General features: G+C 43.7%; 1 protein-coding gene across 2 annotated transcripts in view; it reads left to right on the top strand.

The window, feature by feature from the left end:
- The window catches only part of ARHGAP45 (Rho GTPase activating protein 45), a 113,199-nt gene that overhangs the window by 58,308 nt on the left and 29,599 nt on the right, over window positions 1–25,292 (top strand). For both annotated transcript variants that reach the window (XM_068234023.1, XM_068234022.1), the window contains exons 3-10: window positions 10,760–10,903; window positions 12,221–12,305; window positions 12,426–12,498; window positions 12,725–12,797; window positions 12,884–13,021; window positions 14,312–14,376; window positions 23,010–23,120; window positions 23,259–23,339. In XM_068234023.1, the coding sequence (XP_068090124.1) occupies window positions 10,760–10,903; window positions 12,221–12,305; window positions 12,426–12,498; window positions 12,725–12,797; window positions 12,884–13,021; window positions 14,312–14,376; window positions 23,010–23,120; window positions 23,259–23,339 (770 nt within the window). The remainder of the gene's footprint in view (window positions 1–10,759; window positions 10,904–12,220; window positions 12,306–12,425; window positions 12,499–12,724; window positions 12,798–12,883; window positions 13,022–14,311; window positions 14,377–23,009; window positions 23,121–23,258; window positions 23,340–25,292) is intronic.

Here is a 25,292-nt window from a genome sequence, read left to right as displayed (position 1 = left end):
TCGTACCTATTCTCCTGAAATCGCTACCCTGTGTTTAATAGAAGTGTGCCTTTATAACCCGTATGCGAGAACCCGGCCCAGATATAACGATCTGACCCAGGTTCCTGCATACTGCTAGGGGTTAATAGAGCGTTCTCCAAGTCCTAGTATAATTACAGTAGCGGGCTGTGTAACTCGCTTGGTGGCAGATCTTTGAATTGTATGTGTGAGGTGAATCCGTTGGCATCCAAACGCTCCCTCCGCGAGTCAGTTCATCAAATTGCGAACTCGGGTTACCCTTCGTGATGAACAAAATGACCGTGTGAGAGGATTTCTGACGCTGATCGATTTACCCCATCCGCAGACCGGCCTTGCGGTCTGTGACACACTTGAGTGTCCCTAAGGTAAGAAGGTAAAGCTACTACCATAGGTCTAAGAATGCAATCTAAATATTTAGCAATTGGAGAAAATAATGAATTTAAACCTGCAACGAATGGCCGACCAGGTGGATCGACCAATCGTTTGTGTATTTTTGGAAGCACATACATAACAGAAGTTACAGGGTTGTCCTGAACCAGAAAAGTAGCTAGATTCCTATCTATGATGTTGTTGTCCAGAGCATTCTTTAACAAACGATCAATCGTTTGATTGACTCTGTCCCCCCGCCACGCAGGGGGGGGTGATAGGGTCAAATTATTATTGAGACGGAGTTGTTTTGGATTAGGAAGCTGGATGCCCTTGGTCCAGGGGGTCTTAACCGGGAGTGCGAGTTGGGTCCATGTGTTTATAGATAGATGTCTTGCTGATTGTTTTTTGGTCTGGACGCCTGGAGTCTTCTCTTTGGGTTGGTTCTGTTTTTTCTTTTTTTCCCCGACCCTTCCCGACCGGCGGCCACATTTCGTGGCCGCCGGTCGGGGGGGAGAGGGGTTCATAGAGAATTTTTTTTTTTTATGTTGATTTGTTGGCTCTCCTGGACTGGCCGCCGCTGATATGTTGCCGCCAGTCCGGGCAGGCCTTCAAAATATCTTTTTGATTGTTTGCCTGTTTCTTTCCCGACTGGCCGCCAGGGATGGACGCCAGTCGGGACAGAATTGGTAATTTTTGTTCTCGCCGGCCCAGACTGGCCGCCGCTATTGAGGCGGACGCCAGTCTGGGAGGGTGAGATGTGATTATTGTCTTTGTTGCGATGTTCGGTGTCTGGCCGCCGCTGTGGGTGGCCGCCAGACACCTAGCGTTAGTTTTGTCATTTGCTTTTTTCATTTTTTTAGATTTCTCTTATTATATTGTTGACGCTCATTTCCATTAGGGTTAGGAGCAGGTACACTTTTTAATCTGAAAGTATAAGTTTAATGCGTAACCGGTATAGGCGATTGGATTGAAACGTCTATGGTTTAGACGATTTTTCCTACTGGGTTTTTACCCGTACGTTTGTACGCATACGCATTGACATTAACCATATGCGGATCTCCAATGCGGATTTCCGCGTGGCAATTGGATTGGAACGTGGGTTTACGCGTACGTTTTTACGCATACGCATTGACTTTAACCACATGCGGATTTTCAATGCGGACTTCCGCGTGACGGTTGAATGACGTTTTTTCTATTTAGAACATGCTCTACCCTCATTGGTCGGCCCTCCAGTGGCCATTTTAAAATGATTGGAGTGTATAAATAGATGTAGTTCCCCATCAGGTCCTCCACCAGATGGGAGGGCCTACAAGCAGGAACTTAGCCTAATTGGTTGATGACAGGGCGTCCAGTCCATTCTGATTGGCTCCCTAGTGGAGCAAGGACTATTTAACCACTTGATGACCCACCCTTTACCCCCCCTTAAGGACCAGCGCTGTTTTGAGTGATCTGTGCTGGGTGGGCTGTGCAGCCCCCAGCACAGATCAGGTTGCAGGCAGAGAGATCAGATTGCCCCCCTTTTTCCCTATGGGGATGATGTGCAGGGGGGGTCTGATCTCTCCTGCCTGCCTGGGTGTTGCGGGGGGGGCACCTCAAAGCCCCCCTCCACGGCGAAATCCTCCCCCTCCCTCTCCTACCTGGCCCCCCCGGCGATCGAGGCTGCACAGGACGCTATCCGTCCTGTGCAGCCAGTGACGGGACGTCCCCTGTCACATGGCGGCGATCCCCGGCCGCTGATTGGCCGGGGATCGCCGATCTGCCTTACGGCGCTGCTGCGCAGCAGCGCCGTACAAATGTAAACAAAGCGGATTATTTCCGCTTGTGTTTACATTTAGCCTGCGAGCCGCCATCGGCGGCCCGCAGGCTATTCACGGAGCCCCCCGCCGTGATTTGACAGGAAGCAGCCGCTCGCGCGAGCGGCTGCTTCCTAATTAATCAGCCTGCAGCTGGCGACGCAGTACTGCGTCGCTGGTCCTGCAGCTGCCACTTTGCCGACGCACGGTATAAGCGTGCGGTCGGCAAGTGGTTAAGGCTGATTGTGTTTCATGTATTCAGAGGGCTTGTCAGCTTGAGAAAGAGAGGAGTCGCCTCTCGAAACGTCGCACAGACTTGCCCTTTTTGTCTTTCTGATGCTTTAAATAAATAAAAGAGCTTATAATACACTTGAAGACGGTGCTGGGTCTCTTCTCTTGGAGTTTCTGCTTGCTGTTCCTGGAGACAGAGGGACAACGACCAATAGCACGTCGCATCTAGATGGTTGGGTGCTGCCTGTAACTACTCGTCTACTACATCATGTATTGCTAGCATAAATTCCCCTTAACAGAAGATCACACATGATATCTGAGGGGAAAAAAGAAGCAAACTGAAAATGTTTCCAATAAACTGAAAAACATGTATCCCTTGATCAAGCCCATTGATCAATTTGAGCTGTCTGTGTGAATGTGCTTCTGCACTGCATAAAATCACAGAAACCCCCCATGTGTTGTGAAGTGGGCTTAATACAGTAAGCATTTACTATTACTGAAGTAAGAGAGAGATCTCACATTCCTGTCCCACCCATAAGCACACAGGACATGCCAGTCTGCAAGATGTTATCATGTGATTGAATATCTTATCTCGCCATGCACCATGCCTGAAGAAAAAACACTTCTCAAACGCTTGCATTAAACATCTTTTGAGTAAAAGGCATCTGAGAACCTAATTTTGAAAATATATACCGTAAAATGAAACCTTCCACCAAGAGAGGTTGGTAAACAATGTGGGATTTTGTGGGGGGCAGCATTCACTTACTTATGAGTGTCTGCTCCATGCCCCCACCTATATGAGGGGAGCCATTTTGCTGCTGTCAGTGCCACAGAGCCACAAGGTTTGAAGTGCCGGTAGTGATATCGCGCATCCATGTCCAGTGTATGCCCTAAGATGTAGTCATTAATGCGATTGCATCCCCTGGACAGGAAAAAGCAAACACATTAGTGGACTACATCGTCCAGCATGCACTACTGCGGTGGAAGATGTGCAACATCACCGCGGCACTTCAAACCTGTGGCTCTGCGGCACTGACAGCAGCAAGATTTAACTAAGTAAATGACCATTGTCCCCCCACATCACCTCCCCAGGGCAAGATTGGTTTTATATATTTTTAAAATGAGGCGCTCAGATCCCTTTACACCTGCTTCATTACTGTTCCACGCAGGAATCGGGCCTCAAACCCTCAGGTGGCAGTATGGGGCTGAGTGCTGTACAGACAGTACTGTTCCCATGGAGTGGGGAAGGGGTTGACATGCAGTGCACAACGGAGCGGGAGGAATAAAAAGAACAATGCTTTTGGTCATTTATGTGTATGTGAGTGTATTTTTAGTTTTTGACTGCTAATTGTCCCCACACTTTTTTTCCTGTGTACTGTAAACAGTACACACGAAGTGCAGTGTATGTATCTTATCCTTTAACTTGTGTGAATGAATACTGGGATCTCCCTTATGCCGGCTTTCATTCACTGCTAGCACTTTGATCAGTTATGGAATCATATGTTCCCATTCACTAATCACTGACCAGTGGGACAGAGTCGAACGCACACTGGTGCACTCGCAAGCATCGACGAGCACAATCAGATGCATATATGTAATAATTGCAATAATTGCAGTATTTGTATAGCGCCTTTCTCCTGTCGGACTTAAAGCGCTTGCGAGGCAGCCACTAAAGCGCACTCAGTAGGCAGTAGCAGTGTTAAGGAGACTTGCCCAAGAAACTCCTTACTGAAATTGGTGCTGGCTTACTGAACAGGCAGAGCTGAGATTTGAACCCAGGTCTCCTGTGTCAGAGGCAGAGCCCTTGACCATTACACTATACAGCCACTGCTCCACCAGTGAAGTTTACAGGGGCAAGATATAAGTAGCAGAAACCCACAAGTGGTTAAACTTTTTTTTTTTTTTTCTTTTGTGGTTTTGGGTCACCATGAGCTAGCTGGGAATTGTGTAGAGTTAGCTTTTCTGTGACCTTACACTGGGAATACACCATGAGTTTTCTCAGTAGATAGATGGCTCGATAGATAATTTCCGACAGGTTCAATCTGATTTCGATTGTTTTTCTGATCGATTTTTCTCATAGAAGTGAATGGAAATCAATCAGAAAATTGATGGGAAAAACGATCAGAAAGTAAACCTGCCAAAAAACCCATTGTGTATTCCCAGCAAGAAAGTTTCCTGTACAGATGTGAATAATATTGCTTGAGTCTGGGTTTCCACTTGCAGCTGGACCTCAAATGGAAACCCAGCTGACCCACATGATCATACTGGTGCTGCTCCATCGTTCCTCTGCGCTCCTCCCCCTCGCAGCCCAGAACCCCTCCCGCATAGTAACCAGAATATGTTGCCAGCCTCAGCCCTGCAATGTCCCCTGAGTGATTGATTCCCTATCCCCGTTGGGTGACATGCCTCATACATGTGTACAAGTTCTTGGACGGGGTTGATGGTACTTCACTGCGAATAGCACAGGAAAACTCATTGTACACTTCCGCGATTCCCGTCGATCACAATAAGCGCTTGTAAAAGCACTGTACCGCAATCGCTCGATTGAAGAATGAGTATACTCAGTAGGCATGCACAGGATTGCAGGCTGTTCCTACTGAATGATACAGTTGGTGTCTGGTTACCTATTTGTCTCCGACACTAGAGAAAAGGTTTCAGTGCTTCACTAGCAACACCAAAGTGATTGTTTGCTTGCTGTAAGCAGACTTCCTATTGTACAGTGATAATGTTTCGTGTAATTGGCTTTCATTCTTCAAAGTCAAGCTTATTTATTTTATTTCCTGTGTGTGCACAGAGCTGACATATTGTGCACAAAATACACAGATCTATTCATAATACTTTGTGAAACCCTTTTGGTACAATAATCTATTGTCACTACCTCATTTTTTTTAGCCTTTTTTTTGTTGTTGTTGGAAAATGCCACTAAACCTATCATCATGAATAAAAATTGTTCACAATATTTTGTGTGGATTATGAGTTCCCCAGATAGAGGGGATGATAATTCTGTCACAAAACTGTACGTTGTTTCCAGCAAGTATGACTGTACACTACATATTACTGTGAGTTACTTCCCCTGGCATTCACTAATTCTAACATCATTTATAAAGAAGCTTAAATTAAATGTATTGTATGTTACAGCCTAGGTGCTTTTTTAATGCAAGGAATACACCGTGAGATTTTTTGGCAGATAGATGAGATGGTTATATAGATAATTTCCAACAGGTCCGATCTGATTTTCGATCGTTTTTCTGATCGATTCTCTCTGTAATGTAAGATATGGACACTGGCACATAAGAGTCGTGGTCCGGTGTTAAGCTGTGTGCACACGCCAGATGAAACTTTGCCAATGCGGTTGATTACAACCACCTCTGCTGAGAATCCAGCGTGTACAGCAGCTCTCGGCTGTTCCAGCAGCTATGGCGACTGCTGAAAGAATTGTTCTCCCTACTCACCTAGGACCCAGGTGACCCACGTGACATCACACTGGTGCTGCTCCATCGGCCCTCTGCCCTCCTACCCTGCAGCCCAGAACCCCTCCCAGCATAGTAACCAGAATATGTTGCCAGCCTCAGCCCTGCAATGTCCCCTGAGTGATTGATTCCCTATCCCCGTTGGGTGACATGCCTCATACATGTGTACAAATTCTTGGACGGGTTGATGGTACTTCACTGCGAATAGCACAGGAAAAATCATTGTACACTTCCGCGATTCCCGTCAATCACAATCAGCGCTTGTAAAAGCACTGTACCGCAATCGCTCGAGAATTGCAGCAAAATGCTGCAGGTAACACGCCCGCGATCAGCGGCAGCCTCGTCAGTGAGATCACTGCAGTTAGGATTCTATAGCGCAATCGCTTTGAAAAGAGCTAGCGCTTCGGCGCTCAGCAGGAATCACCCGCTAATCGCCCCCAGGGAGAACAGGCCCTTAAAGTCTGCCGAGGTCACTTACATAAAGTTTTTTTTTTTTTGTTTTGTTTTAAAGACTGCTCCAAAACTGAGTACAGTTATCAAAGGTAGCTCAGACTGTGTTTATGCAGAGCATAGGGTGCATAGGGTGAGGAAACGACCGCTCGTCACTCAATCGATTCGATGGATGTCTTTAAAAACTTCAGGAAAATTTTGTGGTGGGTACTGGCCTAAAGGGGGAAGCCAATTATCAGTACCTTATCTGTGAGTTTTTTTGAAATGTGGGATATATTTGATATTGTTCTTCCGGAGTCCTCTTTTAAGCATGAGAAACCTTTTCTTGTTACTTTTGTATTTTTGTACTCGTAAAAGATAAATGAAACCTCTGGTGTTCTGGGGTTCAAACTGCCAGGGTAATTTTCAGAAGCGCAGGTATGCAAACATAAATAATTCATTTTTCTCCAAATACCAGGCTTCTTTATTTTCTCCATCATGGCCTTTTAATAGCAAAATTGTTTATATTCATATATTATAAATCAACTCATTTGCACTGTGGAAGAATAAACCATCAACTCACTGAATACATTTAACACTGTTGATTGCTATTCCCTCAAGCCGGGAGTGCAAGGAGACTATTGCCTGAAATGGTCATGAATTTGGTACACCAGAAGACTGTTCCAGGCTTGAAGCTACATTCACAGTTCAGAGTCTCCTCAGCTGTAATGATTGTTCTGCAGAATTCCATAAAATCCTTCTGAGAAAATGCAGTATTTTGTATTTGCCTGGGTGGTGGGTGGATTGTATTTCTCATTGAATGTATTACTACAATTATGTTTTTATTTTACCTTAATAAAGTTGTCATGCCATAAAGGTTATTTACAATTCACAAAGAAAACAGGTGTTTATTCAGTCTAGGTGGGAACATGGGATTAGAGAGCATTTTATCATGGGGAGGATGACCAGTTAAGCTATGTGTCTCCAGAGCAGGGTTGCATGAAATGTGAGGAGAGCCTTTTTAGATAACCTAAGGGGAAGGGGGAAGGGTGAGCATAAGCCCATAACAGAGAAAGGACAGTAGAAACTATTTACATTCCGAAGGCACCCATAAGGGTGCAGCTTTACTGCCTTCACTTACTTTACATTACATACAGTAGTTAGACTACCGTACAAGCTCTTGGTGAACCAGAACTCCTAGGGGTATGTAAGGGGCTACAAATTACCAAAAGCCCTTTTTCTAGAATGCTACGCAAAACAAAGTTTTCCTTATTAAAACAGAAGGTATTTGCGATAATTCAGGTTGGAGTGAGCATTTGATGTCTCCCACAATGCGTCACTGCTGAATATGCAAATCATCCTTTGTTGTCCCTATAAACTAACCCCCCTCCAGAACCGCTGGAATGCAATGATGTGTCAGCTTGTTAATTATAGAGAGCCACAACAATCCAACATGCATACAGACTGGTTTGGATTGGTTGATCCTCATCAGTGCATGGCATGAAAACAAAAACAATGCTGGCCCACCAGATGACTATAGCTCATCACAGCCGGCTGTGGCACACTACCATCCACAATACACTCATGCATGGGATCCCCATGAACACCTTACTAGAATGGTGTATAGACATTGCAATAACATAGAAGTCCCACTATGTGCTTGAACTGCTAACTACGATTGACCTGCAGTGAGTTCAATTCCAGATCATAGAGTTCAGTCCTGTTTTAAGAAGGCAAAATTATATTTAGTTACCACATACTGAGGATTAAATGCTGGATAGGTTATTAGTTAAGGGTGTTGCCTTTTGCTGGATACACACGTGATTTCCCGCTCAATCCAGGTTGTTCTATTATTTCCGATATGTTCGATACAGCCGTCGATTTACTCATGTTAAGTATGCAAAACCGACGGCTGTATCCATCGAAACCCGATCGAACATGTCGGAAATTATCGATCGACCGGGATCGATCCCGCGGATCAAGCGGGAAATCGCAACGTGTGTACCCAGCATTTGAGGTAGGGTTTGAGGCTTTGACCAGGGTTTGGACGATCCTGGTCGCGCCCCAAGTGACTGCAGCTCTGAAGCACTTTGGGGTTGATTCACAAAGGTTACTTATTTTCCACTTTAAAGGAGTACTGTAAGGGGGTGTGGAGAGTTGAATTACCTCTCCTTATTTATCTCATGCATTAGCACTCCTTACAGTTAAAGGAGTACTGTAGGGGAAAAAATTCCAGAAGTTAACCGGAGGCGGGGACTAGAGCATTGGTGACTGGCTGCGTGGGCACAGAACGTCTGCAGCAGACCGTTAGAAGCCCCAGGTAAGTTCAACTTTTTTTTTCCCTTTCCCCTACAGTAGTCCTTTAACTAAAAGGAGCTAATGCAGGAGATAAATAAAGAGTTATATCAAATAAGGAGAGCTAAACCATGAGTTACGTTAGATAAGGGCCTCAATTCACTAAGATCATGCTGGAGATAATAAGGCAAGAGAAAACTTACCTCCACACAGTGAGAGAGTTATCTTATCTCTTCATTCCTTAAGTTACCTCCTCTGTAGTTAATTTACCTCCTCTGTAGTTATTTTCACATGCAGTTAATTAACAGCCTGTCTTTAACTCTGGAGTTATTTTAAGGATTGGAGAGTTAATTTAAAGACAGAAGAGTTAACTTTAGGTTTGCCTGAGGTAAAATGTTTCCTGAATACTACATGCCTTATCACCATGGTAACAAATCTAGAAGAGTTATTAAAGACAGGAGATAATCTTAGTGAATTGAGGCCAAGGAGTGGTAAATCATGAGTTAAGTCATTTAAGAAGAGATAAATTGTGAGTTAATAAAGTAAGCGAGATAATTTAACAGAAAAGGTTTGTGAATCAGGCCTTTTGAGTCTGTCAGGAAAGAAAGCAAGAAATGTTCAGTGTCTTGTCTTGTCATTGGTTTAGAAAATATTTGGATACAGTGACTTGACTGCCCTGTATGGACAGCTGCACCTTAAAAATGCTGTGCCATCTTTTTCTGATCATGTTTTTCTTTTCGTTTCTAACAAATATAAGCATACTACCGCATGCTTGGCTGTCGCATCTGTTTCTTATTATTCACAGTCTGTAGTCCAGGTAAATGACCATATCAAAGCTTGAGACATTGTCCTGTAAAAGGGGATGCACTAGTGGGCTCATAGGTGGTACTGGGACAATGCCAGGAATGTTATGGAGGGATATCACAGACTCAAATATGAGAAACGCTGGAAAAAAAGAATAATTAATGGCATTGCCGCCAGGTGCCAAAACTGCGGTTGTTTCATTCTTAGTTCTCCATCTTATTTTTTTGAGCATCTACATCCCTTCTTTGACAGATTAGTCCTTCCCAGCCCTTTTCATCAAACTTATGCTTTCTTGACCCTCCTAACAGCACCTACATATGTCCACATCTCGTGTCCCTCCCAACAGTAGTCCCACATGTCCACATATCTTCCCCCAAGTTGTCTCTATATAGTATACTATCATATAGTAACCACATATGCCCTGACCCTTAGCCCAGCAAAAAACAGCCAGCACCAGCAGCCAATCTCTCTTCTGCAGATTTAGTTTTGTTAGTAGATAACTATACTGTATTGCAGAGCTTGTTCAGTTTCAGAGTTGGACTTCATTTCAGAGTGATGGCCTGGCAATGAGAAAAACATTCTACAGGCCAAGAGAGGGAATTAATGTTACTTATCAAACCCTTTGGCAGCCAGTTGGTTAAGCAGTTGCCAGGTAATTCATCAGCTGCTGGTGTTGATGGGCTCCGTTTCTTTTTCTGAATTACAGTATTTGATGACATTACCCTGGAACACTACTGGACAGATCAGCTGGCACTTGAAGTGCCACTTTATTTGCACAATACATAAAAAAATGGGCAGTTACATCCCAGCGGCAATGTGGGTTTGTACCACCAGTGGAACCCACTCAGGATTTTGTACTTTGTACTTTTTTCACTTATGTAACACTACTGTCCATCTGAGTGCTTCTACAGCTGTCCAATAATCACAGGTCACATACTACCGTAAAAATTCTTAATTTCCTGTAGATGTTTTCCAACAATTTGAAACTGAAAATTATTTGACATTCCTGTTTTCAAAATACAGTAACAGAGAGACTCTTACCAGTGTTCTCTGCAGTTCACTCCCCTCCCACCCTTGTCTTGGCTGCCTGGTCAAAAGGTGAACAAACAATGCAAAAAACAAAAGGAACAAAGAAGTAAAAGCAGCATTTAAATGCATTATTTTGGTGCTACTCTCTACTCTGTTGCTCATAATTGGAATTTCAGACCAGACTACCAGCTGATTGGTTTTTAAAGTAAATCTATTGTTTGACACGTATTGTATCCAGTGCAGTTCCATAAAACTGTAGATGCTATGAGGAAAGTATACTTCTATACTTACATGTGTACATTTTTTGTCTTTAACCCACAGAGGTAAAAGAGACCCGGCGTCCACTGGCTCATGAGTGCCTGGGGGAAGCTCTAAGACTCCTTCGCCAAGTGATCAACAAATATCCTCTCCTCAACACTGTAGAGACTCTGACAGCAGCCGGCACCCTCATCTCCAAAGTTAAAGGTCAGCAAGTCCATTATAAATTCACTGCTGTAACTGTTTGGGCTCCAACTTATTCTTGATACAGCCCTTTTCCAGGGAAGGATGCTGTGAAAAATGCAAATAAAATCAGAATGTGATTAGCGAATGAGGACTGTTGTAGGTCATTATAGGGATTGGGGGAGTACACACTTACCTTGTCTACAGAGAGAGAAGGCACAGCTTGCAAAGTGTTCAGCCAGTCCTCTTCCTTTAAATCTTCAAGATCACTATAGCATGCCAATTTGGATTTTAAGGGGATTTTTTTTAAACACTTAATTTGTTAGTGGAGTGGAAGAGGATAGGGGAAAGTACTCTTGAACATGAGTTTAAAGTGGTCTGAAAGCCAGCATTTCTACTTTGCTCTAAAAGATTCCTCACAGCTTGAAAGCTACTAGAATTTTTTTTAGCAGAACATTCACTGAAATGGTTCAACAAAAGCACTTTGTCCTGCTATTCAGCTTCAATCCGCATCCAAACTGTAGGTAACAGTATCTTTGTTTACATTCCAATGTTGTTACAATGTGTGTAAACACAGACTAACAAGTGAAAAGGAACTCTCTGTACTTCAGACATACACACACACAATTCAGAAAAGCATTATTAGATGTTAATAGATAAAAAAGCAGTTTGAATAAACATTATTAGATGTTAATAGATAATAAAAAGCAGTTTGAATAAAATGCAATGGCAGGTTTCAGGGCAAAATAATCTACACTTTGAAAACTTGTAATTTGTAAACAGACAGTATTACTTATGCACAAAAGCAAATATGATAACTGTATGAGTAATAAAGTAGGAAAACACATTTTTATTGAATGTTATGTCGAAGTTTCAGACCACTTTAAAATTATATTCAAATCATTTACATTGTAAATGATTTGAATATACACATATTATGATACACATTGTGCTCTATACACAAAAATTCTCACAAATGATTTATCACCTAATTGATAAAAATAACGTTTAAACACATTTACAAGCAAAATAATCACTCAGGGTAGGAACACACTAGGCAGAATCGCATATGCGTTTTCCATAGCATATAGTGGAAAACGCATATGCGACTCTGCCTAGTGTGTTTCTACCCTCAAAATAAGTTGTACCTGATTAACTTAATTTCAATTTTACTTTTCTTACCTAATTATATTATATTTTTGCTCTTTGGTAGCTTAAAAAAGTAACATAGTTAAGGTGAAAACAGGTGAAAAAGCTTTGTGAATCGTGCCAAATGTCCCAACTGCTTTAAATCGAGGTATACCAGGGTTCATTAATCCATTCAATCTGTGTACATTTCAGGTTTCCACTATGAAGCAAGCATTGAAAATGAGAAGCGGGACTTTGAGAAGGCCTTGGAGAGCATGGCTGTGTGCTTCAGCAGCACGTGAGTAGAGGGGAATTGTTAAGAATATGGGGAGCAGGTGTTTCTAAGAAAAGTTACGAAAATACAGCAGTATAGAGTTTGAAAACTTTTGAAGGGTCACATTTGATGTGTGTTTTCCAGTATCTCAGAATTTCTTATGGGAGAAGTGGACAGCAGCACCTTATTATCTCTGCCACCTGGAGACCAGAGCCAGGTGGGTTATGATCATTGCTCCCCCTAATTTGCATTAATTTTATACGCAGTCCTCTGACAAGTAGTGTATATACTGTAGTTCTGCATTATTTAACAATTGTCATTCGTTTTTCCCCTAAATCTTTAAGCTGAATGTTGCCATTACCATTGTTGTTCTTCCTTTCCTCCATGTTAATATTTTATGATTCTGCTTCAGTAATTGGTTTTAAATCTTTGCCTCAAAACAGTCCATGGAAAGCTTATATGGTGGTCTATCTGGAACAGAGAGCACAATACCCAACACAGAGTATGTGGATGCAGGTGAGCAGGGCTCTGGTAGCTGAGTATGTGGCTGACAGTTCCAATACACCTGAATGATGTGATAATTTACTGGCCTATGATTACAGGGAGCCCTTTTGGCGATGATGTGGACATTATTCTTCAGAGGAGTGAAGGAGGTGTACGCGCAGCTTTTTCCTATGCAAAAAATCTTGCCAAATACATGAAAGATCTGAACAGCTACATTGAGAAAAGAACCTTATTGGGTGAGCAGAGGAGAATATTTTATTTTATCTGTATCTTTTGCAGTGGTGGACTCTGGATGCAGATGAGGCTTTTCTCATCTCTTTTAAAGGACCACTATCGCGAAAAATTGTAACCATTAAGATACATGAAAACACAAACAAGTGAGAAATACCTTTCTTCCAGAGTAAAGTGAGCCATAAATTACCAGTACTTTTCTCCTATGTTGCTCTCACTTACAGTAGGTAATAGAAATCTAACAGAACTGATGGGTTTTGGACTAGTTCTCTGCTAATCTGGCACAGTGTAAAGCTGGCCACTAACGGTCCAATTTCTAGTGAAAAATCGTTCGAGCAATCAGAAATTCTGATCGGATTGGTTGTAAATAATCTCCATTGGTGGACACAATCGATTATGAACGAGTGAAAAAAATGTCGCCCGAATGAATTTTCATCGAACGAAAATTTGGATTTTCTTGGTGGTCGTGATAGATAGGAAGCAATGATTGGTTAGTTGATGGTGTGGTGAATGATTTTTCGTCCGATCAGAATTTCTGATCGCTCGAACGATTTTTCGCTAGAAATTGGACCGTTAGTGGCCAGCTAAGCTATGTAAAGACCTGGGATACTTTTCACCCAAAACAATCTTTTGTGATTGCTTCTGGTGGTTCTGTTGGTTTATTCCTCATCAGTGTACAGAATAACTGCTCAGATGTCTGCGGTGTAGCCTGATCTGTTCTACGTAGAGGGGTGAGGGGATCTGGTTTTCCACAATCTTCTCATAACAGAAGCGGACATGTATCATTTCTCTCACACAACCCGGAACTGCAACTCTGGAACTGTGTGTGGTGTATGCACTAAGCTGCTGTAAGCAGAATAACAAGCATAATCTTACCACATGAGTAGAGCAGAATGCAATACATTACATGCAATGCATTACACGCTACTTATGGTGTGTAAGACTTTCCACACGTAATTCTGCTTAACACAGTTTAGTGCATATACCCCTGTGTGAGACAGTTTTACTGCAGCAGCACAAACGCATACCTACTCTTCAGAAATGGCTCTGCATCAACGTTAAATTAGTCCCGGACCACTTCTCTTCCTTTCTCAGATTTCTGGCAAATATCACAAATAATCCATTGCAGTGGCCTGTGCAAAACTGTGGCTGAAGCATAGAAAGACCTATCCTAGACCAATTGATAAATGGGTAGCAGTTGAATTGGCACTAGATAAGCATTTGATTATGTTGAATGTTCCCCTCATCTTGTCATCATAAGGGCTCATATTTTTGTATTCTTGTGTTTCTGGCAGAGATGGAGTATGCTAAAGGGCTTCAGAAACTGGTGAACACCTCCAAAGGTGCCCTAACTCAGGAGGTAAGAGTATTGCATATTGCTCATGAAAAGATGTAATTGGCCTCATGTGACCCACTCATTTTGAATATTCTGTAAGGATATTTGATAGTGTTAACTGTATACTTCCCATCAATAGATACTTTTCCTTTACAGTTCATTGTTCTCAGACTTCTCTGCTCAGTTACCCCCAATGACATGTTATAGGTTCAAAGTGGGGAGGACTCCATGAGGCATATAAAGTGTAAAAACGCTGTGTTGCCTCTGGTAGGGTTTCATGGTTTACCAGTGCCCCTCACATTTTGTTTCAGCTTTCTAAATACCTCCACTCTCAATACAGTAGTATGTCCCAACTCTCCACTGGTCCTCAAAGGGTGTCCTAGCCTTATAGTGCCCCTATATTGTGTCTGTCAAAGCTTCCACTATCCCTCAAAATTGGTCCCATCCTTCTAGCTCCCCTACAGTATGTCTACAACTTCATAGAGCCCCCCTGTAGAGTGTTCCCAATGTTGAAGTGCTCGCTGACCATTGACAAAAATCGGACTAGCAGAAAATGACACAGGGACACCGGGAGCCCAATATCGTGTGATAACATCACAGTATGAGGACGAATGTAAAGAATATTATACTCACAAGTGTGGGTTGCTTGTGAAGGCAACCACTGTCAATACGTGTGGAGAAGTACCGTCTCCACTCTGCCTTGTAGGTCGCTGCTCCTGAAGAAAAATGCGCCCTATATAAGAATAGGATCACAACCCCTAGCTAATGGGGTGAAGTTTAAAGTATGTGGCGCCCAGGCTTCTTAAACTGCTCTCTAAGCACTTTATTTGACCTGAGGAAGCGACTGTTTGGTCACGAAACGCGTTGTCCAGTGCTAATAAACTACTAAATTCTTTACCTGTCTGAGTCCTCATAACTCAGGAAAGACTTTGAACTCTTACCTGTTTGAATTGAAATTGATACACTACTCCATCACATAACTGAAGGGCGCCTCCTACTGTTGGTAATACACTGACAAAAATGTAAGACTGCGCTTTGACCTCTGACAGAAACTGTGACTGCTTGTGACATCTATGACTATGAATTAGTGGCCACATCATGACTGCTGGCAAAGACTGGGGGCTACCTATGACTGTTGTCAGAGATTGTAGGCCATCTCTGTCTGCTGACAGAGATTGAACATACATGTGGTGGCAGACACAGATTAGGTGCTATTCTACAACTGATTCAGAATCACTCAGCGGATCATTGCTGTTCTGCTCTGAAGCTCCTTTGCGCCATATATACAAACCATTCCTTTCTAGAAAAGTGTGGCTTCTGCGGGTTGCCTACCATGAGGATGAGGATCCCTTAGGATGCTGCTACTACTTGTTATAAGAGGTGGGAATGGGCAGAGAAGGTGCCTGAACATCATGAAGGAAGGTGGGCTGAAGCAGTCAGAGGGGGGGCAGTGGGGCCGGAACAGCCAGGGGATGGGCAGAAAATGCATTGTTAGGCATCCAAAGGATGGTTCTTCGAGGTGCAATCGTGGTTGGGGTGTCTTGGCACCCTATGGGAAAAAAAAGATACAGGAGACAAAAAAGGGAGCCCGATAGTGCAGTATGTCAATAGTAGGTGTGTGGAGAAATCAATTGATTGAAAGGGCTACTCACAAAGGAGGGTTGCAAGGGGCAACCAACCACAGGAAGCAGGTGGAGACCATAAACCCGACTCCACTCGGGGTGATCCTGGACGGACCTGGTTGCGGTCGCTCTCTTAGATGAAAAAGGATGCACAAAACATTAACCGTGGTAAAACAACGGGTGTTCTGTCACCACCCCTCGGACAAACATGTACGGGGGTATAACTATGCACAATAAGGGAAAGAGGCGCCCTGATTTGAATAAAAGCTTTTAAAACCAGTTTAAAAACGAAAAAGAAAAATGAGGTATCTTACCTCAATGACGAAATCTCTGTAAACTTACAAAAGATTTTTATTTGAGCACAGGCAACGCGTTTCGCGGGTCTGAGCCCGCTTCCTCAGGCCAATACAGTGCCAAATGACAGAAATCATGTAGCATAGGGAGCCTTGAGAGGCTCCCTATGCTACATGATTTCTGTCATTTGGCACTGTATTGGCCTGAGGAAGCGGGCTCAGACCCGCGAAACGCGTTGCCTGTGCTCAAATAAAAATCTTTTGTAAGTTTACAGAGATTTCGTCATTGAGGTAAGATACCTCATTTTTCTTTTTCGTTTTTAAACTGGTTTTAAAAGCTTTTATTCAAATCAGGGCGCCTCTTTCCCTTATTGTGCATGGTTCTTCGAGGTGATACTGGAGTAATGATCTGCCATGTTTTCTAAATGTGGGATACTCTATAGATGGTCACTGGATGTGACAAAAATATAGATCCCTCTCAGATCAGAATCTGATCAGAAAGGGATCAATCTGATTGAATCCCTTCACACACTACACAGATTAAATATAAAGAAACCGAGAGCCCAATATAGTGTAGTATGTTAAAACATAAACGAAGTAAGGCAAATCAGTGAGAAGAATATACTCACAAACATGGGTTACCACACAGGCAACCACTGTATAAGCAGGTGAGGAGATTAGACCTGTCCTCACTCAGGATTAAGAAGTCGCTCTCTGTAGATAAGAAAAAGGGGTAGATCACCCCTCCACCAGGGGTGGACACGATTTTGCAGTAGGAGAACAGAGGCGCCAGCAGAATAAAAGTGGATAAAACCTTTAAAATTTGCTTGGAGGAAGCGGTGGACTTACCTCCATAAAGCAGACACGAAAGACTGTGTGAAAAGTAGCAATCACATTTATTATATGGTACCCCAAAAGCACTTTTGGGGTACCATATAATAAATGTGATTGCTACTTTTCACACAGTCTTTCGTGTCTGCTTTATGGAGGTAAGTCCACCGCTTCCTCCAAGCAAATTTTAAAGGTTTTATCCACTTTTATTCTGCTGGCGCCTCTGTTCTCCTACTGCAAAAACACTACACAGATTGTTTTTTTTTTTTTTTTTTTTTTTTTTTTTTTTTTTTTTAGGTTTCAGCATTAAATCTATTAAAAATCTATTGAACCTTAGTGCTGTTTTGCTATGGGCTGACAATCAACTGCCACTCCTGATCAATCTCTCTTGAACGATATCGGGTGAACATTAATGGTTGATCGGATCAGCATGTTGGGGCATCAATATCTAGCAGATTTGGTCACGTGATCAAATCGACAGGAAAAATCAATAATTATATGGGCACCTTACAAAAACAAACATGGATGGGTACATAAAAATACAGACCGGTACATGATATATTACCAGTAGCAGACTTCATAGTAATTACAGTGACAAATGTAACATGATTCATAAAATGTTTATCAACTTATGAGACACAAAAGGCAGAGAACTCTGCCCTTGCTTTCTTACAATCTAAAGGAATAGAGAGGAAACCAGGTAGGGATAGGGAAATAACAACATACATTGTAGAGTTATTTGCAACCTTCCATATAGTATAATGAAATTTTACCCATAATAGGTATTTTGCAAATACTTGGTGCGCACATGACCAAGCATTCCTGCCTCTAGTTAACCAGAATACAAATTCATACAATTATCCTGTATTCTACGTTCTCACCATGAGTATGCATACTGAGGGGGTATGGTGGATATTTATGTGAGGGGGTAATTTAATCTGGAGCAGTCAATTCACTATAGTAAGTTCTGAAATGAAAAACAGATAAGTCATATGGAAAGCAGTCATACAATTTATGGACTCCTCCTAAGAAAACTGTATGTATAGAGGTACTTCAGTTGATATGTCGGCAATATGGGGTACTTGGTAAATACTGTATTTTCAAGGGTACATGCTGTAATAGTGTTGAGAAACCATGCCTTCGACGTATGCTGTGGCCATACACATGTTTATATCCACCACAACACCCATGTGAAGTGTTTTGCATTCATAGGTATGGCTCATAGGAGAGTACTGCTGTGAAACTTCATGTTGGCAATTTAACAACACCTTCATATTGAAGTGCTATTGTTTCATATTGTTTTACTTGCTTTATGGTTGATTAGGGCATGTTTAGCATCTGAATAAAGTAATAAAGTGCTATTTAGAGTCACATGGAGATGACCTTAATGTCACTCTTCCTTCCTGCAATTAATACAGACCAATGAGTCTTATTTTATATCCCCTTATTTACCAGCATTCCAAATAATGATGCTAATGATTACAATAGCACCGCTCTCAGTGCTTTCTAAACTGTTGTGTTGGCCATTATGCCAGGAAAATGTCAGGAAAGGTGTGTGTGTGTGTGTGTGTGCGTGCGTGCGTGTGTGTGTGTGTGTGTGTGTGTGTACAGTGTGTGTGTGTGTACAGTGTGTGTACAGTGTGTGTGTGTGTGTGTACAGTGTGTGTGTGTGTGTGTGTGTAGTATGAATCCAGGTAATAACACAATCACAGGCACAGTGAGATATTTCTTAACAATATCTGGGAATTCCAATACATTTTGACTAACTAATCTGAAATAAATATAAACCAGTTCAGGAGCTGTGTATAGACACCGTGAATGCAGCACGACCCTTCTGAAGGCATAGGTGTTGTCTGTTTGCTATATTCACACACAGATATTAAATTACTAATGCCTGAACCAATCATTTTATAATCAGATAAGGGGACAGTGTAATGTATGTACAGATATTTCCAGTCCGGAGCAGCCAACCAAGCTTTAATTGTTTTGGCAGATTATTGCTTTAACGGGAACCCGAGGTGAGAGACATATGGATGCTGCTGATCATTGTTTAAAAGGAAATAAACTGAACATTGCCTGGTAGTCCAGCTTGCAATCTCTCCAATGCTAGGTACACATGATGAGATTTTCTGGCAGATTATTTCTAACATGTCCGATCTGATTTCCGATCAATTTCCAATTGTTTTCTATTCACTTCTATGTAAAATCGATCGTAAAATGCTTGGAAATCAGATGGGGCATGTTGGAAATAATCGATCTCACGGTAAATCTGAAAGAAAATCTTGTTATGTGTACCTAACATAATAGTTGAAGTCATAGACCCTTAAAGGTACCCATACATCTGGCGATGATGGGCAGATTCGACCAAGAGACAAATCTCTCTCTAATCTAATCTGACAAGAGAGAGATCTGTCGGCTGCCCATACACCACAGGCAGATTCCCGATCAGTTTCAATCTGAAATTGATCAGGAATCGTCCTTGTGATGCTGCATCCGCCTCCTCAACGCCCCCCGGTGCCCAGTGCAAGTGATACATTACTTGTCTGTGTCCACCGCTTGTCCTCCGCTGGCTCCGGGCTTCTTCCGCTCTCCATACATGCATGCCAGATGGTTGCCTAGTAACGTGGCTGTGTGTGTGGTGTCTGACGTCACACATGCGCGCCCTTACTAGGTAACCACGTGGCACGCGTGTATGGAGAACGGAGGTAGCCCGGAGCCAGCGGAGGACAAGGACCGGTAATGTACCACTTGCACTGCACACCGGGGGGGAACATTTAACACTGGGGGACAGAGCCGGGGTTTCATCGCTCATCCCGATATTGCACGTCGTTAATGCCGTGCACCTGATCGAGCAAGTCGGCCCTACATCTTACAGCATTTATGATCCACTAATGCGACCAATTTCGGCTTGAAATTGGTCGCATTGTCGGTCAGGCGACTTGGTGGTGCTGATTTTCATCTGATTCGATTATAATAATCGAATCACATGGTCGATCGGCCTTAACAAGCATACAGATCAGATATTTGACTGAACTCTGATTGGAATGGCCACATGCTTGTTTCAGACACTACTGACCAGAAAGATCAGCAGGATGCCAGGCAACTGGTATAGTTTAAAAGGAAATAAATATGGCAACCTCCATATCCCTCTCACCTCAGGTTACTTTTAAAGGGAACCTAAACTTAGAGGGATATGGATGTTTCCTTTTAAACAATACCAGTTGCTTGTCAGTCCTGTTGATCCCTCTGGCTGCAGTAGTGTCTGGAATACACACTTGAAACAAGTATGCAGCTAATCCAGTCTGACTTCACTCAGAGCACCTGATTGGCATGCTTGTTCAGGGGCTGCAGCTAAAAGTGTTAGAGACACAAGATCAGCTAGAGAGTCAGGCAACTGGTATTATTTTAAAAGGAAAAATCCATATCCTTTAATCCCCCGTGGCAGGAGGATTCCTGCTTTTCTTTATTAACCCTGTCCATGCAGAGCATGAGTCATGCTGCATTTCCTCCCTGATTATGCAGGACTGTACAGACATCACAGGGCAGACATTAGGAAAGCCATAGTTGACATGTTATGGAAGTTGTAATATTTATTTCTTTTTGAAAATGCTAGTCGCTTGGCAATTACATCTGCTCATTTCCCCTGTACAAGGCAGACACCCTTATTGCGCCATTTCAGGACAGTGGGTATAGCCATACTTAGTTTTTTTTAGCCCAATCATGCATTTAGAGAGAAGCTAGTCTAGCCTTAAATTCCACATAACGATTAATCCAGTCTGCAAACAGCTGTTTTAGTGCATTTGATTCTCATTTATGCCAGCAGGGGTGTAACAATAGTCATATTGGAAGATTTTCCCCTTCAGCAGAGAGATGAGCCTGAGTTGGCTTTATCTTCATATGGTTTGCCTGTTTACAAGTTAACAAATTAATTTAAAGTGTAACTGTCGGGTATAAAATCAAAAATCAATTCTTTATTTTTATCTGGTGAACAAGTAATAAGGATGCTAACCAGGCAATCCAAAAGTTAAAATCTCTATTACTTTTCTTGTTTATAAATGATCATTCCCCAGTTTACCTGACTCTTATTTGGTACACACAAAATTTGGTACACAAAAAGGAAGTTGCAGGGCATGCTGGGTTGTCATTTTTTGCTTCCGTACATTAGTTAAGTCTGAGGGGAAATAAAGAAGCAAAAAAAGACAATCCAGCATGCCGTGCAACTTCCTTTGTGCGGTAACGTACCAAATAAGAGTCAGGTAAACTGGGGAATGATCATTTCTAAACAAGAAAAGAAATAGAGATTTTAACTTTTGGATTGCCCAATTAGCATCATTATTACTTGTATACCAGATAAAACTAAAGAAATTATTTTTGATTTTATTGCCGACAGTTACACTTTAAAGGGAACCAGAGAGGATGAACTATACATACCTGGGGCTTCCTCCAGCCCCATACGCACGGATCGCTCCCACGCCGCCGTCCTCCGCTGCCTGGATCCGCCGCCACCGGGTCCCGTCATTGCCGCGAGTCTGCCAGTCGGCCGGCGGACTCGGCCAATTCTCCGCATCACAGGGTGCTCTCCCCATACAGATATGCATGTGGCTGCCTACTGCGCAGCCGCATGCGTACATGTATCGAGGGAGCCCCTGTGATGCGGACAATTGGCCGCGTCCGCTGGAAGTGACGGGCCCGGTACCGGCGGATCCAGGAAGCTGAGGACGGCGGCGTGGGATATATATATATATATATATATATATATATATATATATGTGTGTATGTGTATATATATATATATATATATATATATATGTATGTGTGTGTGTGTGTGTGTGTATGTGTATATATATATATAGTCTGAGTGCCTCCACCTTCAAGCAAGAAGAAGAAGTAGCGCCCTGCCCCCAGGGCCGGTCCAAGCAAGAAGAAGGTGCCGGTCCAAGCAAGAAGAAGAAGTAGCTCCCTGCCCCCAGGGGCGGTCCTAGACTTGCCGCCGAGCTGGAGAGGGTAGCGAGCAGGAAGGTGGTATTGGCCACAGCGGCGGGGAGGGGGGTCGGACCCACCTCACCTGGGTCCCCCATCTGCGCTCCCCCTCTAGCTTAAGTTCAGCAGCAGCCGCCGCTATTAGTAAGAGGCAGTGGGCGGGGATGACTCACCTCTTCCGCGTTCCAGCGTGCGTTCCACTATCGTCACTTCCCGCAATGCCGTCCACTTACAATACAGTGGGCGGCATTGCAGAAAGTGACGACAGTGGAACGCACGCTGGAACGCGGAAGAGGTGAGTCATCCCCGCCCGCTGCCTCTTACTAATAAAAGGCAGCTGCTGCTCAGCTTAAGCTGGAGGGGAGCGCAGATGGGAGACCCAGGTGAGGGAGAGGGGTCCGACCACCCTCCCTGCCGCTGTGCCCAATACCCCCTTCCTGCCCGCTACCCTCTTATGCGGCGTATGCTACGCCACGGGTCCGCTAGTCTCTTATAATAGATCAGGTGCAGGTGATAAGGAGCATAGAGAATTGTTTACACAAGCGATTTCACTCCACTGTAAATCTTTATGTGCGTTGCTGTATCTATCCAAAAACGAATCTAAGAGTACAAGAATTGGGGACAAGTAGTTGCAGGGAAGAGAATAACGAAGCATTTTGTGCACTAAATGTCGGCACATATTGAAAACCGATTCGAATAACATTAGGCTATTAGACTTCAAGTGTTTCAGGTAAGAAGTAATGCTAGTCAAATTCTGTGACAGGATACACTTTCAGATCCATTCAAGGTTCTCGTCTTGCCTCACTTGCAAGTCTCTGGCTGGACTAAAAGAGAAATTGTCTAGAAAAAAAAAAACAATACTAGTAAGAGAGTTGGAAAACGAACCGGTTGATTTTTACCTTGTACTTTAATGCTCTGTTTTCATCTGCAGCCATACATGCCCTTCCAGTCCATCTATTCAGTAGGCTTGGAGCAGGATCAGGACCACGCACATGGTGTCCTTCACACAGCTGTGACTCTTCAGCAGCAAACATTCCTACAGGTATAACCTCAAACCATTAACACCTGCATGTGTAAATGTGTATTCATGTCAAGGAGGCTTCACCAGCTGCCACATGGCGGCGCAGCCTTTATTCTTCAACTGTTCAATTGTACTTAAAATTATTGACTTTATTTGCAGCCAGTAAATATGAGACGCTTGGAACATGAGAAAAAGAGAAAAGAGTTGAAGGAGCAGTGGGAGCGAGCCCAGCGCAAACTGGTAGGATATAATGCTGCAAGTTTTCGCTTTTATCTCACAATTCCATCCGTTTTCTCTTTACACATACCCATCACCATATGCAGTGGAGTAGCAATAAGGGGTGCAGAGGTAGCGACCGCATCGGGGCCCTTGGGCTAGGGGCCCTGAGGGGCCCACCCCTCAAACACAGTATTAGCTCTTTATTGGTCCTGTGCTGATAATATTCACTTCTATAGTTGATTTGATTAGTAGTGATCATTAACACACAGTTTCCAATCCCCTTCTTGCACCTCTGACACTGTGGTTGTCCTTGATTGGTTTTAGTGTGTTGTATCAATTGTTATCTATAGCATGCTTGGGGGGCCCCAACGCTAAACTTGCACCGGGCCCATGGCTTCTTAGCTACGCCACTGACCATACGCTTCGTCCCCATACCATACCATACACCCCATTGTACTTCAACTGACCACTGTAAGCTAACATGTTGCATAAAGGAAAGGAGGATCCACCACCTGATATCAGTCAATCTACCTCCGCAGGAGAATGGGCAGGCAGGCAAGGCAAGAGTTGGTCCAGGAAGCAGACTATGGTATAGTCAGTAGACAGGCAAAGGTTCAGACAGTGTTTCAGACAAGTAGCAAGAAGGTTAAAGTAGATCTTCTATGTTTTTTTCTTTTTAAGTTTCACTTACCTGGAGCTTCTACCGGCTACCTGTAGATGTCCTGTCCTACGCCGGTCCTAAAGGATCCTCTGGTCCCCTACAAGTCGACACCAACTGCGTCTGCATGGCCCTGGCCGTGTGCGTCCTCATTCACGCTCCCATGGCTGAGAGCATCCTGTGCAGGCGCAGTATGAAGAAACCTCCCGTCAACTTAAGCTTGACCGAGGACACACACCACCGCCGTCGACTTGTAAGAAGGTAGAAGTGAAAGTGAGCTGTGGTGGGGACCAGAGGATCTTTTAAGACCGGTGTGGGACAGGACGTCTGCAGGGGGCCAGTAGAAGCCCTAGGTAAGTGAAACCTTTTTTTAAAAAAAAACCAAAACACTGAAGATCTACTTTAAAGCAAGGAATGGCCAGCAGCAAGCTCTAGTGTCTTAACGTTATCACAGGCAATGGACTACTGCCGCCTTCAGCCTTAAAGGACTACTGTAGGGGGGCAGGGGTAAAAAGAGTTGAACTTACACGGGGCTTCTAATGGTCCTCCGCAGACGTCCTGTGCCCGCGCAGCCACTCACTGATGCTCTGGTCCCCGCCTCCTGTTCACTTCTGGAATTTCCGACTTTAAAGTCGGAAAACCACTGCGCCTGCGCGGTCGTGTCCTCACTCCCGCTGACATCACCAGGAGTGTACTGTGCAGGCGCAGACTGTAATGGGCCTATGCAATACACTCCTGGTGACGTCAGCGGGATGGAGGGCACGGCCACGCAGGCGCATTGGTTTTCCGACTTTAAAGTCGGAAATTCCAGAAGTGAACCAGAGGCGGGGACCGGAGCATCAGTGAGTGGCTGCGCGGGCACAGGATGTCTGCGGGGGACCATTAGAAGCCCCGTGTAAGTTCAACTCTTTTTTTCCCCCTGCCCCCCTACAGTACTCCTTTAAAAACTCCAGGCCTCCAATGAGGAGGCATCAGTGCAATAGCAGGCCAATTAATACTAGACCCACCTGCAGTGACTGACTCTGAATAGTCTCTTCCTGGTTTGCGGATGGTGCTGGGGAGTGTACGCCGAGTGCCCCCTTTGCCAGGCAACAACCGAGGAGATCCAACAACGCAAGCATGCGGGAGAGACACCGCTCGTCCACCATGAACCTCTTGTCCATCTGCACCATCTCCTGGAAGCAGCCTGACTTCCTGCTGGAACCAGGATGAGGTGAGATCGTGACAGTGACTAGTTGAAAAAAACCTGCAAAAGAGTTGCATGGCTGTTCTGTTATGATCTACCTATTATTTTGTCTTTCCAGTCCTCCATTTTC

This window comes from Hyperolius riggenbachi, chromosome 1 (assembly GCF_040937935.1).
Source record: "Hyperolius riggenbachi isolate aHypRig1 chromosome 1, aHypRig1.pri, whole genome shotgun sequence".
Taxonomy (NCBI): Eukaryota; Metazoa; Chordata; class Amphibia; order Anura; family Hyperoliidae; genus Hyperolius; species Hyperolius riggenbachi.
The sequence above is the reverse complement of the archived record's forward strand: the minus strand, read 5'-3'. Positions and strand labels throughout refer to the sequence as shown.